General features: G+C 35.4%; 1 protein-coding gene and 1 long non-coding RNA gene across 8 annotated transcripts; one reads left to right on the forward strand and one right to left on the reverse strand.

Moving 5' to 3' along the window:
* The first annotated feature begins 4959 nt into the window (after positions 1–4959).
* On the forward strand, positions 4960–6934 carry LOC136211030 (uncharacterized). The gene is made up of 3 exons (XR_010678286.1): positions 4960–5172; positions 5262–5334; positions 6424–6934. It is a non-coding gene; the product is annotated as an uncharacterized lncRNA (long non-coding RNA).
* A 7326-nt stretch (positions 6935–14260) lies between these two features.
* On the reverse strand, positions 14261–22510 carry LOC136211031 (uncharacterized). 7 transcript variants are annotated; one of them, XR_010678291.1, is made up of 11 exons: positions 22355–22510; positions 21467–21557; positions 20658–21291; positions 20256–20429; positions 19119–19160; positions 17882–17987; positions 17696–17755; positions 17445–17550; positions 17033–17083; positions 15099–15745; positions 14261–14995 (listed from the first exon to the last, which is right to left on the reverse strand). XR_010678291.1 is itself a non-coding variant. In XM_066002525.1 (7 exons), exons 3-7 carry the CDS (start codon positions 21285–21287, stop codon positions 17730–17732), a joined length of 978 nt encoding a protein of 325 aa, XP_065858597.1. In that variant the 5' UTR covers positions 21288–21291; positions 21467–21557; positions 22355–22510; the 3' UTR covers positions 17695–17729. The 7 variants fall into 7 exon arrangements, 1 of the variants encoding a protein (XP_065858597.1); XR_010678290.1 differs by having other exon boundaries at positions 15073–15745; XR_010678288.1 differs by lacking the exons at positions 14261–14995; positions 15099–15745; positions 17033–17083; positions 17445–17550 and adding exons at positions 18760–18887; positions 19720–20158 and having other exon boundaries at positions 17695–17755.
* Positions 22511–22697: the final 187 nt, after the last annotated feature.

Below are 22697 nucleotides of genomic sequence, written 5' to 3' on the forward strand. Positions count from 1 at the left end.
ACTTGTTCTCTGAAGATTCTTTTGGTCTTATTTTTCCTTTAGACGTATGCTTGTACCGACATGAGTCAAGGTCTGAAATCGTCTTCATTATCAAGTGTGCCAGAACAATGAACATCTTACCTTTATTCATAAACACTAAATTTCTCAAATTATTTATGGTCACTTTGTAAATAAGCATGTGGTGAATATTATGATATATCAAAGAAAGAGATATGATACCGAGGCATGACATGAAAATGATAATGTGCATTCATTAAAAAAATGATAATCCTGAGAACATTTGTAATAAATATATTTTTTTACAATTTCTTTCCCAAATTTGGGCAAAATTCTAGTAACAATGCTAACGATTTACCCCTTTTTTTTTGAACAAAAAATGTACAGGTTATAAACCAAATTTCTACGGCTAAAGAGAAACATCTTCTATCTTCTATCTTGTCTATCAAACATCTTGGTTCTTCAGTTTCATTCGGCCGTCATTTCGAGTATGGTAGTAATAAAGCTTCGGAAGGTTGACATACCCCATTCCGCTCTTCAACCAAGCTCGTCATCATTTTTGTATTTTTCTCTTATGGATCCGGCATCTGAGTTACATGTTCAATATCCATGCTTACTTCTTCTAGTAACTGTTTGCCAATGATCTTCGATTTTCCTTGAATTCTATGAATGAGCCAAATAATAACCATGTGTTTTTCTTTGTTTTTTTTTCTCTCGATAAAATAGATGAAAAAAGGATTAAGAAAAACTGAACATTTATTTAAGTATTGAGTAAAAATGAAAATAATAAAAAATGAAAATGTTAAAAGAAATGTCAACGATTTATTTTTTTGAAAAATTCCTTAAGAGTTTTTTTTTTAAAATAATAGTTGCAAAAATATTGGAGTTTTAGGCCGCTTTTTATTAGAGATCTAAAGTAAATTAACAGAAAATAATTTATCCGTCAAAACTTGACCGGTAATAAACATGCATTTATTATATAGTTTATTCGTTACTATGAAATTAAGATAAACTACAACTACGAACTGACTTTCAATTTAGATAATATAAAACCGACTATCATGAATGAATAGACATATATAAATGAATCGAGGATCGATGGGTTGATATTATTAAAATATTTTTTTCATTTTTTAAGGAAAGAAAAAAAATGGTATGGCAAATAAAATTAAATTCTGAAAAGAATTTTCACTTGACATAAAGAATTCTGTTACAAAAGAAAAAGATGTCTATTTAATAAAAAAAATTCAAGTTATACTTAAAACTTTATTAAAAGGAAAATGTACTAATTATAAAAAAAATTGATTTTTTTCTTTTCTGTATATTTTATTTTAATAACCTAACATTTAAGGAAACAAATTTTACATATATCCACACCTTTGAAAAAAAAAATCTGTGTATATAAATATTTAATTCACTTAATATACTATAGTTTATTAAAAAAAATCGATTTACCTGGGGATGGGAGAAAGGTTCACCTGGTCCCGTGGAAGGAAGCTTGCCAGCCTAAAAACAGGGGGGTCTTGGTATTAGGCAGGCAAAGGACAATAATAAAGTCCTGTTAATGAAACTTCTTTGGAGAATGTGGCAATGCCCCTCCTCTCTTTGGGTCCGTCTCTTGTGCGGGAAGTATCGGAAAGATAGAATCTTTGGTGGCCCGAAGGAGAGGGTTGTTAGCTGTTCCTTCCTCTGGAAAGGGCTCAGTGCCGTGTTTGCTGAATTCTGTACGGGGATTGGCCTGGAGGTGGGTAATGGTAGATCTATTAGCTTCTGGTATGACACCTGGATTGGTGATAAACCGCTGATTGATGTGTGTAATGCCCCTCCGTCGGCTGATCTCCTTTCCTGGAAAATTGCTGATGTGGTGGACTCGGAGGGAGACTGGATCTGGTCAAAGTTCGACTCTTTCTTTAGTCTGGAGACCCTTCTTAACATTAGAGGAGTGAAGATTAGCAATCAAGAGGAGGATAAGGATAGGCATTGTTGGGCCTTGACGAATAATGGTACTTATTCTTGTAAATCGGCCTATGAAGCTTTTACCCCTAATAGGGCTGATCCTCCCTTGGAGATTTGGAAGTCCATATGGTCCCTCAAGATCCCTTACCGTATCAGGAGCTTCCTTTGGCTGGGTATCAAAGACAGGCTCCTTACGAATGCGGATAGGCACAGAAGGCACTTGACTGAGTCTAGTGCCTGTAGTAGATGCAGAGGCAATGTGGAAACCTTGTGCCATGCCTTGAGGGATTGCCCAAATAGTAAGAAGATCTGGGAAGGGATCCTCCCTCATCACATCCTCCCTTCCTTCATGGCCTTTTCTGAAGGGGACTGGTTCTCTCAAGGAGCCAAGGGGAACTTGCTGGCCAACATGGAGCACGGTGCCATCCTCTTTGCTATTACTTGTCACCAAATCTGGAAGTGGAGGAATGAAGAATTATTTGCGGGTAAGGCTGTCCTTATTCCTGATTTACTGTTTTTCTTCTCGAAGAAGCTCTTTGTTATTACTAAAAGCTTTGAAAGAGATTCCCTTGTTCGCCCCTCCCCGGATAAAGAGATCCTGCTAGTTGGCTAGAGTAAGCCTAGAGAAGGGTTTGCTAAGTTGAATACTGATGGCTCCTGCCTTAGCAATGACAGAATTGCTGCTGGAGGAGTTCTTCGGGATGCTGGTGGCAATTGGATGGCGGGGTTTACCCATAACTTGGGGACGGGCTCCTCCTTTTCTACGGAGCTCTGGGGTATCTTGTCAGGTATTAAACTCGTCATTCGTATGGGTGTTAAAAAGCTCTCGGTGGAATCTGATAATCTGGAGGCTATTAACAGGATTTCAGATAGCCAGGCTGTTTGTCTGAAGAGCCAGAATCTCATCAAAGCTATTTTGAGGCTTCGTCCTGCCTTTGAGTATCTTAATTTCTCCCATATTTTTAGGGAGCAAAACCGCGTGGTGGATCGCTTAGCAGCTGCTGGGCATGGGAGAATGTTAGGTGTTTCTACCCTATCTGTTCCTCCTTCTTTTCTTTTGCCTTCTCTCCTAGAGGATAGGATTGGAGTCAGCTTTCCTAGACTGATCCCGGTGTAGGTTTTTTGTTGTTTTTTTCCTTTCCTTTCTTACCCAAAAAAAAAAAACCGATTTACAAATTAAATAATTCTTCAAGAGAAAAGGAAACAAAAATTAATTCTTCCTTAAGAATATGATTTCAAAGCACGTGTTTAGTACAAAAAAAATTTAAAATTAATTTTTAATTTTTTTTTTAATTTTCTAAATTTTCTCTTTTTTTTTAATCATTCTAAATTTTCTTTTAAAATATTTAATAAGCCGGATTGAAAAATCAAAGAGATCAAAGGAATGTGAAATAAAAGTGGAAAGCTACTCTATATCTTTTATGATTTAGGAAAATAAATAACACATTTACATTAAAAATATTTATATTAAATTAAACGAGCTAGTATTTACATAAATAAGTAGACAACTATCGTATCTACGAGATAACAACAATCACAGTGTAAATCCTGGTTTAAAATAAAATCGTGACAGAATGATTTATTCGTAGATAGTACCATTGTATAAAAATAGGTAGCTTCTACGAGGTGGCTTTTGGTCTAATTCTAACGGGTGGATATAAGAGTTTGTTTGGGGTCTCAAGCCATTTTTGATACTAAACCCTTGAACCAAGGTTTTAGCAAAATCCTTCCAACCCAAAACCTGGCTGAAAGGCAGCTTGAGTTGAGAACGTTTCACGGGCCTAACCAGGTTCCCCATGGCGGCACCCTTACTTTGTTCTCGTCCTAAGATCCTAAAAAGGTAAGACTATAGCAGCCTTTAAGTGCTCGTGTGACAGTGGCGTTGATGATATGAAATGTACGGTGTGATAAATATTAATACATAAAATAAAAATAAATATCACACATATTAAGAAAACAACTAAAATAAAGCAAATAAGTAAATTAAAAAAACACATCTTAAATTAGCCTGACAAGTCCCCAGCAGAGTCGCCAACTGTCGCAACCGGGATTTCTCCGGGCGCGGACGCCGGGCGTTGAAATTTAACTTAATTAATAGTTTTGTCGTTTTCAAACTATTTTTTTAGAGTCGCCACCAATCAAAATTAAGGCGTGATTGGACACCGAAATTGGGTAAATTTTAATGGATAAGAAGGTCTGCGAAATAGAGATTTTAAGTTCGTTTGTCGGTTACGTGTAGGGAAGAAAACTTCAAGTAATCACCCGATCCCGCCCAAAATTGGTACTAAAAGATGTGATTTTTATATTAAACTTACTTGATTTATCTGATTCATTTCTTTTTATTTTATATATTTTTTATAATAAAAGCATATAGGTTTGAACCATTTAATTTAACCGAATTCATACCCTTATAACATAGACGTATAAATTGGAGCCGTTTTATTTCGATTAATTTGATTTTGACCGCTTTCATACCCCTATAACATAGACGTATGAATTGAGTCGTTCGTGTTATTTTAATTAATTTTATTTTGACCGACTTCGTACCCCTATGACATAGACGTATAAAGTAAGTCGTTTTCTGTCGGTTAATTTTATTTTGGCGCTTTCATACCCCTATAGCATAGACGTATGAATTGGACCAATTAATTTATATTCTTTTATTTTGACCGACTTCATACCTCTATAACATAAACGTATAAAGTAAGTCGCTTGTTTATTAATTTACGTTTGGCCGTCTATAAGGTGGGCATATATGTTGGGTTAATGGTCTATACATTTTCGCACTAATAGTTTTATAAATAAAATTACCAGAAAAAAAAACAATTATAATGCAATATAATGTTTATACTTACAAATTGATTATCAAATTTTAATTGTTACCATCATAATATAACCATAAAGAAGGGAAATATAATTTGGATTGGGCTTTTCTTTAAATTTAGCCCATGGTCTATTACATGTATTTTTTTTTTTTGCCTAAAACCCTTTATATTCCGTTCCCTAATTTCCATTCTCTGTACAAATTTTGAGAAAAAGAAAGACCACCTAACTCTTCTATACTTGTGGTGAAAATGGCGAATTTCATTCTATAAAGCTCCTCCGGCGTCGCCTTTTAGCTCCGGCGATAACTCCCTAATGATGGCTAATCTCGACGGTGATGGAGACCAACGGCGCCGTTGTCTCTTGGTCATCGCTGATCTACTCTTTCTCTCTCTGGTAGGTTTTATTTTTACTCGGATTATTTCCTTTTCTGCTTTCCGATTTCGTGGTTTAACATTTTCAATTTTCGTTCTCTGTTAGTATAGAGTAGACACCAAGACTGATATGTAATCAGTGAATGGACTCAAAGAGATGAAGGATGGGGGAGAAGTCCGTTAGGTAATTTCAATCTCTTCATCTGATTTTTCTCTGTTTTTTTCTAATCTCTCCTGTTATGCTTAATAAATCAGTAGCATGTTCGATCAAAATTAATCACTTGCATGTTCTGATTTGTGGAAGAGGTTTCGCCCTGTTTGAGTTTCTCTGAGTTTTCATGATTTTACTGTTTTATGCTATGCCTATGGGAGTTGAAGTCACATGACCGTGAACCTTAATTTCTTCTTAGCTCTCTTATCTGTTTCCACTCTAATATATAAAAGAATGATTTGATCTATGAGGATATAAGAGAATGATTTGATCTATGAGGATGAGTTTGTTCTTTGATATTTCTGTTTCATCTGTTTCATCTTACTGGTTCTAAGAACAACGAAACCTAAAAAGTTACACGGAGCTAATTTTTATTATGTGTGTGTGTGGGATTGTTGGTCCGTCTATATTGTGTTCATTTGGGCATATGGAAATGTCAACACCTCTGTTTAGCTTATTTTGATTATTGAAAGATTTTAAGGGAGTCCTGCTTTATTGTCTATTAAACTCCATATTTGTTTAATTAGTGTTAGATAAATAATTGAAAGGATTCAGAGCTTAAGGATTATATCTTTCATTGCCCGAGAGTTTAGGAACCAGCCAACTATTTTCACTCGTGTAAAATAGAAATAAATCTATGGAAATAGCCAAATGTTTCCATTTATTCATGCTTTCATTACAAATGCTTAGAAGGCACAATTGGAGGACTTTAAATGATGTGAAAGAATATAGCATATCCTTCCATTCATTTACAGTCCTCCTAAAAGAGAAAATTCAGTTTGTCCCTAATAGCATAGGAACTCCCCAAAAGTCCCCTACACTGTGTCTTCTTGAAAATAGGTGATGAACAAATGATACAGAGAATTGAAAATAGAGTTGTATATTAGGAAGAAATTCTACCTGAGGAGACGTTTTTCTGTGCTTTCAACCTTCTTTTCTATTCTTTGTCTGTACCCTAGCTTGCTTCTGTCTATTATTTTCTGTTTGATGCCTCTGGTTGGATTTTCTACTTTATTATCGTTGATTTTGTTTGTTGATACTACAAATGGCTTCCTTCAACAGGACTTTGAAGTTTGATAGTGATAAAAAGGTTTAATGAGGATGGAAAGGGTGTGAGAGGGAGAGAAAGAGGAGTCCAGTCTTAAGATGAAGAAGGTGAAGATGAAAAGAAGTGCAGATGGTGAGGTCTACATTGGAGAAATGGAGAAGTGTCCAAAATCCTGAAGAAGTGAGAGGTAAAGGTTCCGAGGAAAGAACATGAAGTTCCCCCTGGAAGTCCCCTCAGTTGTCTGCTTTTTGGCTCTCTAAATAGAGAGCCAACAGCCTTAGTGGAACTTTGGTGGCTACCTAAATAGAGAGCCAACAAATGTGTTTGTTGGTGGCCAAGCAATGGGACGTGGACACTGCTTTGGCCACCAGGAAATTATGAATTTACATATAATTTTGTATTTTGTGTGTATTTATTTGGTATTTGTCTTTGAGTGGACTTGTTGGAATTGGTTTGCACCTCAAGACCCTTTTTTTTTTGTAAATCCTGAAATTCTATAATAAAAATAATAATAAATCTTTTTTTTATCTTAACAAACTCAATTAGAATAATTAATGCTTATTATAAACATAAAGTATTAACAAGGTTTTTATTATTTGTAAATGTAAACATTAATTTGTACGTTGACGTCATTTCACACATTAGTATTTTTCTATTTTTCTTTTTGTAAGACGTAATTAAGAATAGTCTATAACAAAATATAAGTATATCTACTAAATATAGCAAAATATTGATATATTTAGTAAACACGGCAATGTAAGTATTTTATGAAATAAATTGGCTAAAAAGGTAAATTTAAGAAAAGATGAAAATTTATCCCGGACAAAATGGGTATCTACAGAACTAATAAAAAAAATTAAATATATCCTATTACGTGTTAGGCTTGTACAAAATTCAAAATTTTAATATTTTGGACCTATTAAGTACTTCCTAAATCCAAATTTCTAAACTTTTTAGCTACTTAGGCCTCCTTAAATCCAAATTATTAATTTTTTTTGGCGTGGTAGGCAATCTGAAACCAAATTTTTTAATTTTTTTACATGTTCAGCCCTCCCGAAATCTATTTTTTTACATGTTAGGACTATTAAACGCAATCTAGCTTAATTTTGAGAAATTATATATTAATACTTAAAATTGGTTCTTGACCATTCAAATTATAATATGTATATATATAAAAAAAATTAAACAAGTTCGATTTAGCAATTTTTTTTCCCAAACGCATGTGTAAAATCGGTCCCTCCAGCCGATTAATTCTGTATTCGCAATTGCTTTCGCCATTCCACTTTTGGTTTGCTTACCGTTCGACGCCGAGCTTCAGGCCATGATTTTGGGGATCAGATTGGCATGCGTCTGCTCTAGTTGGAGTCTAACTCAATCTATATGGTACATTTGGTTTCAAGTCGCTCGTCCGGAGTTCCTTGGCATATCTGGCATGCAACTGCTGGTTTCTCATATAACAAGGCCCCAGACTCGTTACCCAGCTTCGGTAAGCTTGCCCCCATTTTGCTAGTTTGTCTATTATTCTTTCATTCGTTTCTGTCGGAGATTAATATAAGATTTATGATTGGGCCTTAACCATAAGCTCGAGCTTTTAGTTCAATCGGTTCCATAATATGGTATCAGAGCCTCTAGGACCAAAAGGTCGAGGGTTCAAGTCCCGACAACCTCATTAATTTGTGGAATTAAAACACATTCATCCAAGATGGACCTGTGTTGTGCACGCTGCAAGCTCGCCTTAACTATAAGCTTGAGCTTTTAGTTCAATTGGTTCCATGACAAATTTTTGTATTCCTTTCATTTATTTTAGTAATATTTTGGACCTGCCTGTTTTTGGTTATGGGGTGGTGACCTAGTTAGTCGATTGATGGCTTCCAACCTTTTAATGAAATATATAATTACTTATTCTCTATCATACAAGTGGATGATCCAAATCTCGAAGAATTGAAAAGGGGAAGAAAAGAAGATATAGTAACTCAGTTAGTATTATATTTTTCTAATGGTGTTATACAATTTTTGTTTTAATTACACTAAAGAAAATGTTACTTAGAATTTGAGTAATTGAGAATGGGATCCTCAAAGAGATGAATCCACGAAAATGAGAATATGAATTTTTTTTTTTTATCCATTTCATCAATGGTGATAGAGAAGGGAATCCCAATAGGACCCGAATCCCCACTAGGATGGAGATTGGGACGGTTTTCCTTATTTCATTAATGGTGACGAGGACGGGAATTCCCATCTAGACGGGGATGGAGTGAGTGGTGATTGCAACTCTATGTATGTGTGATATTTTATCCAAATTGATATCGCGTGTTCTGCTCATTTTAAACAAATAAAATTAAAGAATTCCAACATTCAATTAAGCTGAAAGATATCTCATCCTTGAATATATTATGAAATCCAAAATAAAATAAATCTTTTGCTTTTTAAATCAACTCCCATTTAACTGATACAGAACATGAATAAAATATTTAAATATTTTCATAATATGTAAAATTCATTTAATTAGATCCCTCCCTAATTATATTGGTTATGACTTTAGATAGTCAAATTGTTTTTAGCTTACAAGTAAAATTGTTCTTTGCATTGGACTATTTTCATATATTTTCTTTAATCTTAACCTTTGCTTCAAAATCCAAGGTTTAATATTTAATTTTCTCCCTGAATTTGTTTAAAAACTTTTGATTGTTCAATAAAAAAAAAATACTTTTGATTGGCTTCTAAACTTTTGAAGAGTTCTAATAGCCTCCTCAACTTGCTTAAATGTCGATAGCCTCATAAACTTCCTTAAAATATAGTCAATTAATCACTCGGTTTATAAAGAAGTAAGTTGCCTATAAGTCGTCTTAAACATTTTTAGAGCCTTGTATTAAATGAAAAAATTAGACTTATTAATAAAAAAATGCTTAATACATCACCAGCTCTCTGAACTTGTCCATAATAATAGATTGACTCTCTAAACTTTACAAGTATCTTACCAGCTCTCTAAACTTACTTATTTCGTATAATCAGCTCTCTAAATTTAACGGCATTCTTTCTCCAAAAAAAGAAAAAAGAAAAAAAAAGAGGGTGGAGCACTTAAATATATTGAATAGTTTTTGGAATATTATAATAAGATCAGGTGTTATCCGCATAATATATTTAAATCTATAAAAAGAAATTCTCACAAAAATCTATAATTTTTAAATGTTTTAAATTGAATGTGTATTTTTTTTTTTTTTTTAAAAATGCTTGTATTTCATTAGATAAAAAATGGAGTACAACAAATAAAATTTAAGGAATAAAACCTCACATGATTACAGACTAGCAAATACAACATCCACAGAGGGATGAAAATGATTACAAAGAGCAAACAGAACCCATAAAAGGCACAAAAAACACAAAACAACAATATATTCTTTATTAATCCAAATCTTTAGAAAGACATCTGCAATCCAAACTTCATCTTTTAGACCAGAGTCCTTTTTTGTTGCAACCACGCAGATTTATTGATCTACGGATAAGATAAACCATTTTCGCTCTTGCTAAATCCAAAAAAAAGTATAAACGACAGAATAATAGAGAGCAGATACAATCAGACGGATAAAGAGTTCCGAAGAAATATATGAACACAGACTAAAAAAACAATAAAAATTTACAGAAATCTAACCCGGTGTGAGGAGGAAGAAGGAAGATCCTTCGTCCTCCTCGAAGTAGATCAACAAAATAGGAAGATTGATAGAAAAAAAAGGAATGAAAAAGGAAGAAGAAATAAGTTTTTTTTCAGTTTCTGAAGAGCATTTGAGCAGTTGGCAAACGTAAGACTTTTGTTGGAGTAGGCACTTCCTAAATAATTAAGTCGGTTATCAATAAATTGAATGTGTATTATAATAGGGAGTTATAACGATAAAAAGAAATACATGGAACAAAAAGTCCTATCAACGTTACAATTATAATTATTACTATAATTTGTATAATTAATATTAATTTATATCATTGCTTTGTTTTGTATAATATTCCCATCCGACCTTCTCTTCGCGCATTTGGCCGAGCTACAAGCAGCGATCGCAACAATAAAACATGCAACAATAAAACATCTGGTTAGAAAGCGACTCCGCTTATGTGGTTGCGGTTTTCCGCACTCGGACGAAGCTGATACCCTGGCAACTCTTATTAGATTGGCAAGACTGTCTGCGAGTTCTCCCTTTCATGAGGTTCACGGTCTCTCACATATACCGAGAAGGTAACCAAGTGGCGGACAGGCTAGCTTCATTCGGACGAATAAGCCCGACCCCCAGCTGGTGGTCAACGGGACCTGATTTCTGTAACGATTTAATTTTTGCAAATGCTAGTGGCTCTATGAGCTATAGGTTTTCTTAGATTGGCTTTCATTTGCTCTTGTACAAATATTTTCATTTATCTTTTAATATATTTAGGTTGAGGGCATGTTACAGGGAGTGCCAACTTGGCTGGGATGTCCTGCTCATGCCCTCCTCCTCATTTTAATAAAAAAAAAAACTTATATTTACCTCTTTAATGTCACTTTTCTTATCAATAGTTTATGTATCAAAACAAAATTACCTTATCTATTTTCTTTCCCTATTATACAATATATTCTTTCCGTGGCCAGCAGTCCCATCCATAGAGGTGCAAACCATTTGCGAAAGTGAATAGCCACTGCTGCCGGCGGTGGATACACTTACGAACAAAAAAAAAGAAAATACCATTTTTTCTTAAAAAAAATACCATTTTTTAAACAAAATAATAAAAGTTAAAATAATAGACAATCCCATTTTTGCAGCAAAAAGAAAATAATAGACAAGAAATAATTAATTGAAAACTGGTCAATGTTTATTTCATCATTATTATAATTTGATAAACAGCTAATCAAAAAAACATAAAATGATAAAATTCAACCACCAACACTAACTATTCAAACCCTAATCCTAAAAATTGAATTTCCCGTCATAAGAAAGTCCAAATTGCCAATTAGAATCAGCAACATTATCAAACTCAGGTTTTTCCATCACTAACAGTGACTTGGAAAGACAAACTTTGACCTACCAAATTACTTCAAATCTGCCAATTTTGGCCCCAATTTTTTGACATTTGAAGCCATTCATTAGTGTTTGAACCTCTAATTTTGACATTAGTAACATCTCCAGCCCCTCCAACATTATACAATAACACAAGAATCCAGTAAAGATTACCCTTAATCTCAAATTTAACTCCACCTTCTTTGGAACACGAAATTCTGCGATATTTGACAAGTATAATTCCAGCTCTGTAGATAGCAATTTTGGTGAACATATGTTTGGATAAATCAAAATGTTCTTGGGGTGGATTGCACCAATTCCCATCTGGGGAATATGATTTAAAATATTTTAGTTGACAAAAAAAATATAAGGCAAAACCTCATTTGTGTTCGCTCCACTCTGATTCTCACTTTCAAAACCAGTATCATGAGTGCCTTCTGAAATAAAAAGACCAACAGTTTAGGAAACCAAATAAGCTTTATGCCTTTTAAAAATGAAATAAATGGAAGAAAATTTGCATAAAATAGAAGAAACAAATGGAAGAAAGTTTAAAACCAAATTACTTGGATGGTCATTCACAGAGCTGTCTCCGTTGCTGAGGCTACAGTTGGGACCATTGGAGGTATATGATCCTCTCCCATTCTGATTATCTCCTGAGGCATTTTCTTCCTGCCAAATATTTTCAGAAAGATAATAAGCATCTTGATACTATAAATATTTAGATTTCAACATTAATCAATGAGGCAAATGGATCAGTTTGACAGAGTTATCAGAGCCCTCACAAATAAAATTCAGTTGTACTAAAGTTCATACCAATAGGAACAGACATTAACAGTTACTAAACAAGCATAGATTCTGATAGAAAATTCAATCCACTCATTCAATTTACAGAGTCAGTGGTCATCTGGAAAATCAGCACGGGCTTTAAGCGCAAAATCAATTACTAAACAACAATGAAACATATATTTCTCGTAAATCGGAATCTGCAGAAAAGTAGATGCAATCCAAATTTCACCATTTAGGCCACTCCGAACATTTGGATTTGAGTCCTTTCTTTTGTTGCAACCACGTAGATTTATTGATCCACGGATAAGATAAACCGTTTCCGCTCTTGCTAAATCGGAAAATAGCATAAACGACAGAATAGTAGAAAGCAGATACAATTCAGATGGATAAAGAGATTCGACGAAATATATGAACACAGACTAAAAAAACAATAATAAAAAATACAAAATCCTAACCCGGTGGGAGGAGGAAGAAGGAAGACAGACTTCTTTCGTCCTCTCAAAGTAGATCAACAAAATAAAAACCTTTGATAGAAAATGGGAAGAGAAAGGAAGAAGAACAGGATCACAGTTTCTTTTTTGTTGGTTTTTTCAAATCCATAGGACTTTGAAAACTTCCCATTTTTAATTTATATTTACCTTTTCGATGTCACTTTTCTTATCAATAGTTTCCATATTAAAAAATATTACCTTATCTATTTTCTTTCCCTATCATAGATTATATTCTTATATCTTATATATAGCAAGTAAGAAAATACCAGTTTTTCTTCAAAAAGAAAAAAAAACCATTTTTTAAACAAAATAATAATAGTTAAAATAATAGACAATCCCATTTTTGCAGCAAAAAGAAAATAATAGACAAGAACTAATTAAGTGAAAACTGGTTAATGTTTACTTCATCATTATTATAATTTGATAAACAGCTAATCAAAAAACATAAAATGATAAAATTCAACCCCCAACACAAATTATTCAAACCCTAATCCTAAAAATTGAATTTCCCATCATAAGAATGTCCAAATTGCCAACTAGAATCAGCAACATTATCAAACTCCAAGGTTTTTCCATCACTAACAGTGACTTGGAAAGACAAGCTTTGGCCTACCAAATTACTTCCAATCTGCCAATTTTGGCCCCAATTTCTTGACATTTGAAGCCATTCATTAGTGTTTGAACCTCTAATTTTGACATTAGTAACATCTCCAGCCCCTCCAACATTATACAATAACACAAGAATCCAGTAAGGATTACCCTTAATCTCAAATTTAACTCCACCTTCTTTGGAACACGAAATTCTGCGATATTTGACAGGTATAATTCCAGCTCTGTAGATAGCAATTTTGGTGAACATAGGCATGGATTTGAGTAATTTGGTGGACAAAAATTTGTGGCAGTAATTTTAATAGTCCCAGCATTTGGTATGCACCATTGTGGATCATTTACACACATTATCTCAAAACAGGCTCCACAAATTCCACCTTTGTTGAAAAGTGCTGTGCTTAAGGCTGCTGTTTCTAATCCATATCCTTGTTTGAACAGATCTCCATACCCACAAGCTCCTTCTACAGAAGATTATTCAGTAATATAAATTTACATCAGTAATTTCTTTTAATAAATATCTGTCCCAAATTTTACAGCAATGACTTGTTGATAGTCCCAAAAAAAAAGTCAGTAATTAGTAACAGATTTTCGTTTATTAGGGCATATGATTATTGTTTTTTTTGAAGGAAATAAAATGGTAGAGATAAAGTAAATCAACTTAGAGACTAATTAGTGGACTCAGAGTAGAAAAGATAATGGAACTACAGTAGATACAGTGGCGAATACATGATTGCTCGGTTGGGGGGCCAATTTTATAAGCGGTGTGTAAATTTTTTTTTTTTTGTTGTTAAATTGGTGTCGAATAGAAAAAAATCGGATTTAAAAAGTGATGAAGTGGAGCGGGCCTTGAACTATTTGGAGAAAGCGGACTCGAAACTGAGATTTTTAAGTTAAAACGGGGTTGTTGAAATTTAGTGATTTCGGACCCTAATACACTGACAGACAAGACAAGTCAAGGAAGAGTAAACTTCGTTCAAAAAAGCAAATCATTACAAAGTATTGTCAAAAGATCCTACATCAAATCGATAAAGATCACAAAATACAAAAAGGCGCTCACTGAACTCCCCTAACCAACTAGGCCTGACCACTTTTCTTCAGCGAAGTGCAGAACTGAACGGCCCTCTGCTGCTCGTCCTTATCATAAATTTTGGGAGAGAACACCACTTCGACCGGCACAGCATAACCAGCTGCATGCGAGGCAGTCAGCACCATCATACGATCCATCTTTACAAGGCGTTCATCGCGCTCTTTCGCCAGGGCACGCAGATCGGCCACCTCCTTCCGTGCAACTGCTAAGTTTTTCTCTAGCTCGATCTTCTCTTGACGCCACTCTTCCCCTTGAATCGCAGCGGCCTCCAAAGCGCGCTTTTGCTTCGCCACGGTGTCCTTCGCTCGACGAGCCCATGCGACAGCCATGCGCATGATGAGGCCGCGTCTATGTCCATCCGACCGAGCCGCCTCCAACTTGCATGCAACTTCAGTACGCTGGCTGTGCGAAACGTTCAACTCAACACGGAGCCTCTCGTTTTCGACCCGCTGAGCTTCATGAATCGCATTCGCAGTAAGGATCTTCTGTTCGAACCCTCTAGGTCCTTCACAGCATTTTCCAGCGCGCGACGCAGTGACTCGATGGTCTTTTCATCCTGACCACACAGCGTCGTGAAGCGGTGGCAATCCATCAAACCCTGGGACAACGTGAACACACATAAGAAAACAACAACAAATTAATAATTATATCAAGCTTTGTGAAAATTGACAGTACCACACCAATCACCGCCATCATCTCACCCAACAGCTCCATCTTGGTCATAGAGCGATGTCTCTGAATTTCCCCAGGAACGGCACCTAGTCTCGCGATATGACGGGAGAGCTCGGAATTCATCATATGAGAATCATGAGGCATCCCCCGAACGGCCTTCAAATAGCGCTGGATTTTGGACTCGATTCGAGCCATTATCTCGGGGTCCTTGCCTATAGGGTCACTCAGCAGGCCAAAATCGACGGCGACACTATCTTCCACACGAGCCTTCTTAGACACCTCTGGTTGGCTCTCAACCTCTTTCTCGCCCTCGACAGGTTGATCGACCTGCTTTCCTTTCTCCAAGTCGTGAGCCGCCTTCCGCTTGCTCCGATGCTCTAATTTCTCACCCTCATCTTCAAGAACGATGAGCTCAATGTTCTCAGGTTCTTTCGACACCGAGTTCACAATGGGAAAACCCTCAGGAATATCGGCTGCCGCATAGGCACCATCAGCCACACTTAACACGCCACACTTAACACGCCACCCATACTCATGGCCACCTGACTCGCATCCTCTAGTGATCCGAGTGATGCAAGTGAGCCGGAAGCAACCTGGAATGCCACTTCGGGCTCCAATATACCAGCTGAGAACTCCGCAGTGTTGAAATCTATGCTCACTCGTGGATCGCCTTCACCTGCACAATACAAAACAAAACTGCATTAACACAAAGGAATAGCGAAAACTACATTACCTCTCCCTACCTCGACGACAATCGTTTGCAAAAGCAACTATGGAGGTCGTTCTTCAACCTCGCGTCTCACATATAAAGATCGCCGGACTTACGGTTCCAGGTGGGAGGAGACTACTTAATTAGGTATATAGGAGATGCCCATTAGAAGTCCTAATCACCCAGGACGGGCCCAACACCAGAAGCGCAATGGCACCCTCTATAAATAGGTACCAAAGGAACCCACAGGGTATGCTCTCTCTCTCTCTCTGACTCATTGTCTTATACACCTCGCCGATACTCTTTCTAACTTGATAGTCGAAGTGTTCCCAGGGTCCGAACCCCAGACAAGGACGTCAGCGTTGGAGACGACACATCGCAACTGACCCCAACATTTCACAGAGCACTAAAAAGTCCATACCTAACTCCTATATATAAAGAGCCACATAGAATAAAATCCTTACTCACTGAAAAAGATACCTAAAAGGAGAAGCATTGGTTAACATATACGGGGAACTATATAGATTTTCAAGTAAGCATTATGAGACCTCTAATCTAATAAAAAGGTTCAGGTTAAACAAAATAATGAAAGGTGAAATTATAGATATGTTTGAAAACTGTTTCTTGTTTTGGGGGTAGTAGCAGCAAACAATTATTGTATAAGACTGGTAACTAATGAATCTTTTATATTAAGAAAAGTTGTGGACATTTACAAAAGCAATTACAATAAATACTTGGCTAGCTTACGTATCAGTAGAAGTTAGAACAGGAACTAAACGTAGTGAAAGGGTACCAATGATAGTAAGGCCGCAAATTTCTACCACACTCCTGGAATTATACATCCGACGACCAATCAAAAGATAGACTCATAATGAATAAACCAAATCATTTTGGTAATCCTTAGTTGCATTAAATCTTCTTGTAATTACCTAAGGAAAAGGACTTTATCTACGCCTACTAAAATCTAACTAGGACATAACTAATTAAGGTATTAGTTACCTTATTAAAGGCCAGACCTAGAAAATTAACCGTTTTGAATCCAAAGAAAATTTTCCAACTGATTAGTTTTTGTATTGAAATATAACATATCAGTTATAGTAAATATCCTCTACGTATCTACATGTGCAATTTGGATTATCGAATCGTGTCAAAATGTAAGAAAAGTGATAATTGTGCCAATCATATCTTGTCAAAAATTAGGACCCTTATTAATAAGCCTTCCAACAAAGTAAAGAGATATGAACTTTGACTCACTTGTTCCTTCTCCACCACTTGGATTTGAGTTTGTTGCCAAGAGGAGTTTCCCTAAATTCAATCAAAAACATAATAAAAATATTAGTCTAACCCATACCATTCACGCCCATAACAAAAACATACCTTAAAAGCAGAATTTGCTCATGTTAAGCAGTATTATGTGAGACATTTAATGCGTACCAGTCACCCCCATAGCCATCTAAAATGTGAACAAATATTTAAGGAAACTAACAATGAAAACAAAGATCTATACTATGTAAATATTAGCCTAACTAACCCCTGGATGCTGAAACAAAAAGACCAATAGTTTAGCGGGCCAAATAAGTTTTATGCTTTTTAAAAATGAAATAAATGGAAGAAAATTTGCATAAAATAGAAGAAACAAATGGAAGAAAGTTTAAAACCAAATTACTTGGATGGTCGTTCACAGGGCTGTCTCCGTTGTTGAGGCTACAGTTGGGACCTTTGGAGGTATATGATCCTCCCCCATTCTGATTATCCCCTAAGGCATTTTCTTCCTGCCAAATATTTTCAACAAAATAATAAGCATCTTGATACTATAAAAAAAGGGTAGCCAGGTGCACATTGGCATCCCCGCAAGGCGAGGGTCTGGGGAATATGATTTAAAATATTTTAGTTGACAAAAAAAATATAAGGCAAAACCTCATTTGTGTTCGCTCCACTCTGATTCTCACTTTCAAAAACCAGTATCATGAGTGCCTTCTGAAATAAAAAGACCAACAGTTTAGGAAACCAAATAAGCTTTATGCCTTTTAAAAATGAAATAAATGGAAGAAAATTTGCATAAAATAGAAGAAACAAATGGAAGAAAGTTTAAAACCAAATTACTTGGATGGTCATTCACAGAGCTGTCTCCGTTGCTGAGGCTACAGTTGGGACCATTGGAGGTATATGATCCTCCCCCATTCTGATTATCTCCTGAGGCATTTTCTTCCTGCCAAATATTTTCAACAAAATAATAAGCATCTTGATACTATAAATATTTAGATTTCAATATTAATCAATGGGGCAAATGGATCAGTTTGACAGAGTTATCAGAGCCCTCACAAATAAAATTCAGTTGTACTAAAGTTCATACCAATAGGAACAGACATTAACAGTTACTAAACAAGCATAGATTCTGATAGAAAATTCAATCCACTCATTCAATTTACAGAGTCAGTGGTCATCTGGAAAATCAGCACGGGCTTTAAGCGCAAAATCAATTACTAAACAAGCAGAGATTTTGGCAGAAAATCAATCAACGAAAAAAGAAAATGGAAAGACACTTGTATTTATTTCTCGTGAAAAACAATGCATTTAAAACATTGTATCTCCAAGTATAGTAAACCCATAACATGAGACAAGGCATGTTCAGTGCACATAATTAAGAATTTGCCAAATAAAAAGTAAAAACACTTGTTTCACTCCCAGGAAAGGGACTTCTAAACAATATGCCCTCTTGTGAATCCTATGGACATTTATAATATTAGGGTTCTTCTGAGTCATATGTCCTCCGACAAGTTAGAGAAACAAACAAACATCATAGTGCCTCTAGTGGATACCGTATATGACACTGGACCATTTGTATACCGTATATGGTGGTTTGATAGGAAATACATGGATGGAGAGGCACTTGCCTCTGTTAAAGAGGTCTATTCCTGTTGATGAACATTTGTTTCTGAAGTAGCATTTTGGTGGTCTGACATGGATGGTGAGGTATTTACCTCTCTTGAAAAGATCCCTTCCAATTGATGAACCTCTGTTTCTAGGTCTGGTAGCAAATACGTGGCTGCAGAGGCATTTTTCTCTCTTAAAGAGGTCTCTTCTGATTGATGAACCTCTGTTACTGGTTCTGGTGGAATAAAAACTAGATTTTATTACACAAAGCCAAGCTTCAGCTAAACTATAAAAACAGTCTGGACTGTCTGGCATAAAAGACTGAACCATAAGTAAACTATATTTTAACCTTCTATGACACAATCTCCAAAAATATTAGTTGTTCAGCCAAGCATTAACTAAACTATAAAAACAGTTTAGATAGACAGATACAAAAGACTGAACAGTAAGTAAACTATAATCTCACCTTCTCGGGCACGAACTTTAGGAATTTTTGGAAGGCTAAAATCTGCAAGAAAACATAATTTGGCATATTAAGTTTAACTATAATCACAACAGCAAAGCAAAAGATTACTGCTATGGTTAAGAGTTTGAGAGGGTTCCTTGGGTTGATTGGGTACTATAGAAGGTTTGTGAAAGGGTATGGGGCTGTTAGCAAACCATTAACTAAATTGCTTAAAAAAGATCAATTTCAGTGGTCATTGGCAGCAACTGAACCTTTCAATCAACTCAAATTACTCATGACACAAGCCCCTGCTCTAGCCCTGCCAGATTTCAGCCAATATTTTACCCTAGAGTGTGATGCAAGTGGTACTGGGATAGAAGCAGTGCTCATGCAAAATCAGAGAGTTACTTGTCAAAATCTCTATGTCCTAGAAATTAAAACAAAATTATTCTATCAATGAAATTAAAACAGAATTATCCTAGAAACCAAAAGTGAGATCTATCAATGAAATGAAATCAGAATTATTCTTTGTACTTATATCTTCTAATATGTCATTTCTCTTATAAATTCTAAACACTAGATAAACACTGAATAATGCTGGAGAAGTTTTGATTTTACTTACTAGCTCCACTTGGTTTTTTTCCATTCAAAACAGAATCGTATCTATTTTCCCAGAGCTTCAAACCTGCTTTATAAAATCTTCCTTTTTCACTCCCTTTATACGTTAAATCCATGAATTTACTTGTGCCCTTCTCCGAAATTCCCAATTGCAGAGTAGACATTTCCGGTCGATGAAAATTACAAACAGAAAGGTCGAAGATAACACAATAAAGGGCGGCCCGGTCGCATTACGCGTCCCCGCTGAGCGAGGGTCCGGGGAGGGGTCCCACCACAAGGGTGTATTGGGGGCAAGCCTTCCCTTGCCAATTTAATTGGCAAGAGGCCGCTCCTAAGACTCGAACCCGTGACCTCTGGTCACATTTCCGGTCGAAGATAACACAATGAGAATAAAAAATTCTTTGTCGCTTAAGGTGAAATCTTTTATAGGGTTTCCATTCGAACTACAAAAATATTAAAAATCAATGAGAACAAAATATTATTAAAAAGAACTACAAGTAAAAACCACAAGCAAACTAGAAAATGATTTTTTTTTCCTACCTTATCTCCTATGGCATTCAACGATGTCTCCCAATCTATCTTGGAGTGTGAAGTATGTGAGTTATCCTTCATAAACTTACTCCACATCAAGCAAGACGGATGCTCATCCGTGGAAGTGGGTCTACGATACAGATAAGCATCCCGAATGGAGGGAATACGCTCCAGGATAAACATCTGCAAAAAAAAAAAAGATTAGTTTTCAGTTAAACCATGTTGAAAATAATGACTAAAACCCTATATCTGTAGCAGATTTTACTTATATTGTGTTTTAGTTTTTGTAGTATGAATATTTTATGCCTCTGATCAATAAAAGACATAGTTTTCCCTTTTATTCTTTCATGCTTATGCTCTATATCCAACAAACCAAATTTAAAAACAATTGAGATTGGTTTCGGAATATACCTCCAAAATCCAAGTCGCTCCGCTTGTGCATTTTCCATTCTTAAATGATCCCTGAAGCTTTGCAAGGACAGCAGCACCCCATGCAATCTTGTTTAGAGAATCTACACTCAAATCCTCTAAATGATGCAAATAGACCATAGAGACTGTACCCTTTTGGTTTGAAGGCAACAAAATTGTCCCAATCGTAAAAAGAATGTATGCCCTCACATACCACTTTAATTTCTCATCTACAGATGTAATATCATCTAGGACTTTCTTGAACGTATCCAACAACCATTTTTTAGTAACAAGTGGCGAATTTTCTGTTCTTTCAGGATCATCACTCCCTAACAATCTAGTGCTAAACTTTTCATAATCATCAATCTTTTTTACGACAACCGGGCAACCATCAACTGGAAGACCAGTGATGTGGAATACATCTTCCAAGCCTAAGTACAAACTCTTTTCACCAAAAGTGAACTTGAACTCATTTTCATCAAAATGGGACATAATGGCTCCCTCAAATCTGTTGTTGCATTTGAATTCAGCCATACCTCTCAACTTTATAAAGCACGTGTTATTAAGCTTCTCTTCAACTCTAGAGTCAAGCACCCAACTCAAAAATTGACGTATGGATACACTAGCTTTCATTCTCCTGCATTGTAAGAAATAAGCCATAGTCATTAAAAAAATCAAACAATGTTGGTCGAATTTTGAAGCAATTAAGTCATGTCATTACCTAGTTTAAGAAATTAAACAATCAACATTGATACAGAAACCACGGGACTAAATTTTAAGAAATTAAGCCAATGATACAGAAACCAACTAACCTTGAAAGAGAAGCGAAATCACTGATGCTCCGATTGAGATTATCCTTCAGAACCACAGAGCCCACTTGGAAACGTCAAATTTATCTTGATACTACAACGAATTAACCAAAAATCACTTGAAATTGAAACTTAAAACGGAATTAGGTAGAATCTAGGGATTGAAAGAGAAGCGCAATCAGTACTGATGCTCAGATTGAGGTTAGAAATCGAATTTGAAGAGAATTCGGGAGAGGGGTTTTACAGCTCCTAAGTGGTGCTCCCTTCAAATTCTTGTATTATTAGATTTCTTTCTTTTTCATTACTGATTCAAATTCCCTTTTACCTACTAACATTTGTTTTTCTCATCTTGAAGGATTATGAAATGTTTCCTATATGATGAATTTCACTATGACTCCCTCATACAAAAGACAGAATTCTCAGCAACAAAAATTGCATAACTATTAAATTCGAGCACAGATTAGAGATAAGAGAGAGTTAGAAACTTTCACCTAACTGAAACTGATATTATACTCACCTAATTTAATTCAACCCTATAAAAGTACTTGCCACTGATGAAATACTACAAGCCAATTGAAACTGAAATATCGAGTACAATATCAATTAAATTACATACTAAACTGCATATCCTGTCAAAGCTCAAGAATTCGGTTCCTTTCTCTTTAATGATTTTAAACTTGAGATCCTAATTATGAGACAATTTAAGTATTTAAATGCTAATAATGCAAACATTCAAATGGTCCAGTGTCATATACGGTATACAAAAGTTGGAGCATGAAAGGTTAAGCACTATGAATCCGTGTCAGTAAAGTTGGTGAACACTGAGATACCGTAAGTCAGAGAAGTGAGAAAGTGAAAGCAGAGGAGGGGAAAAAAGGTGAGATTTCTTACCAAATTCGCTCCACACAGAGTTGAGACGAGTTTATTGCTTGAATTTGCAGTGATCGTCAAGGAGAAGAGATAAAGACAGAGAAGACGATGAGCAGCACACAAAAAGAAAAAAAGTGATGAGAAGAATTTGAAGAGTTGTGAACATTCACAGTCTATTAAAATATTTTTTATATCTTTAGAAAAAAAGAAAATATATTGATTGCTCCAACATATATTGATTGCTATTTTGGGAATAAAAAACAGTCAGACTGCCCAAAAAAAACCTAATTACTCCAACATTAACTGCTCCAACATTATATATTTTTGTGAATATATATATATAAATTTTAATTCGGGTATCACC

The sequence above is a fragment of the Euphorbia lathyris genome, chromosome 1 (genome assembly GCF_963576675.1).
Source record: "Euphorbia lathyris chromosome 1, ddEupLath1.1, whole genome shotgun sequence".
NCBI lineage: Eukaryota > Viridiplantae > Streptophyta > Magnoliopsida > Malpighiales > Euphorbiaceae > Euphorbia > Euphorbia lathyris.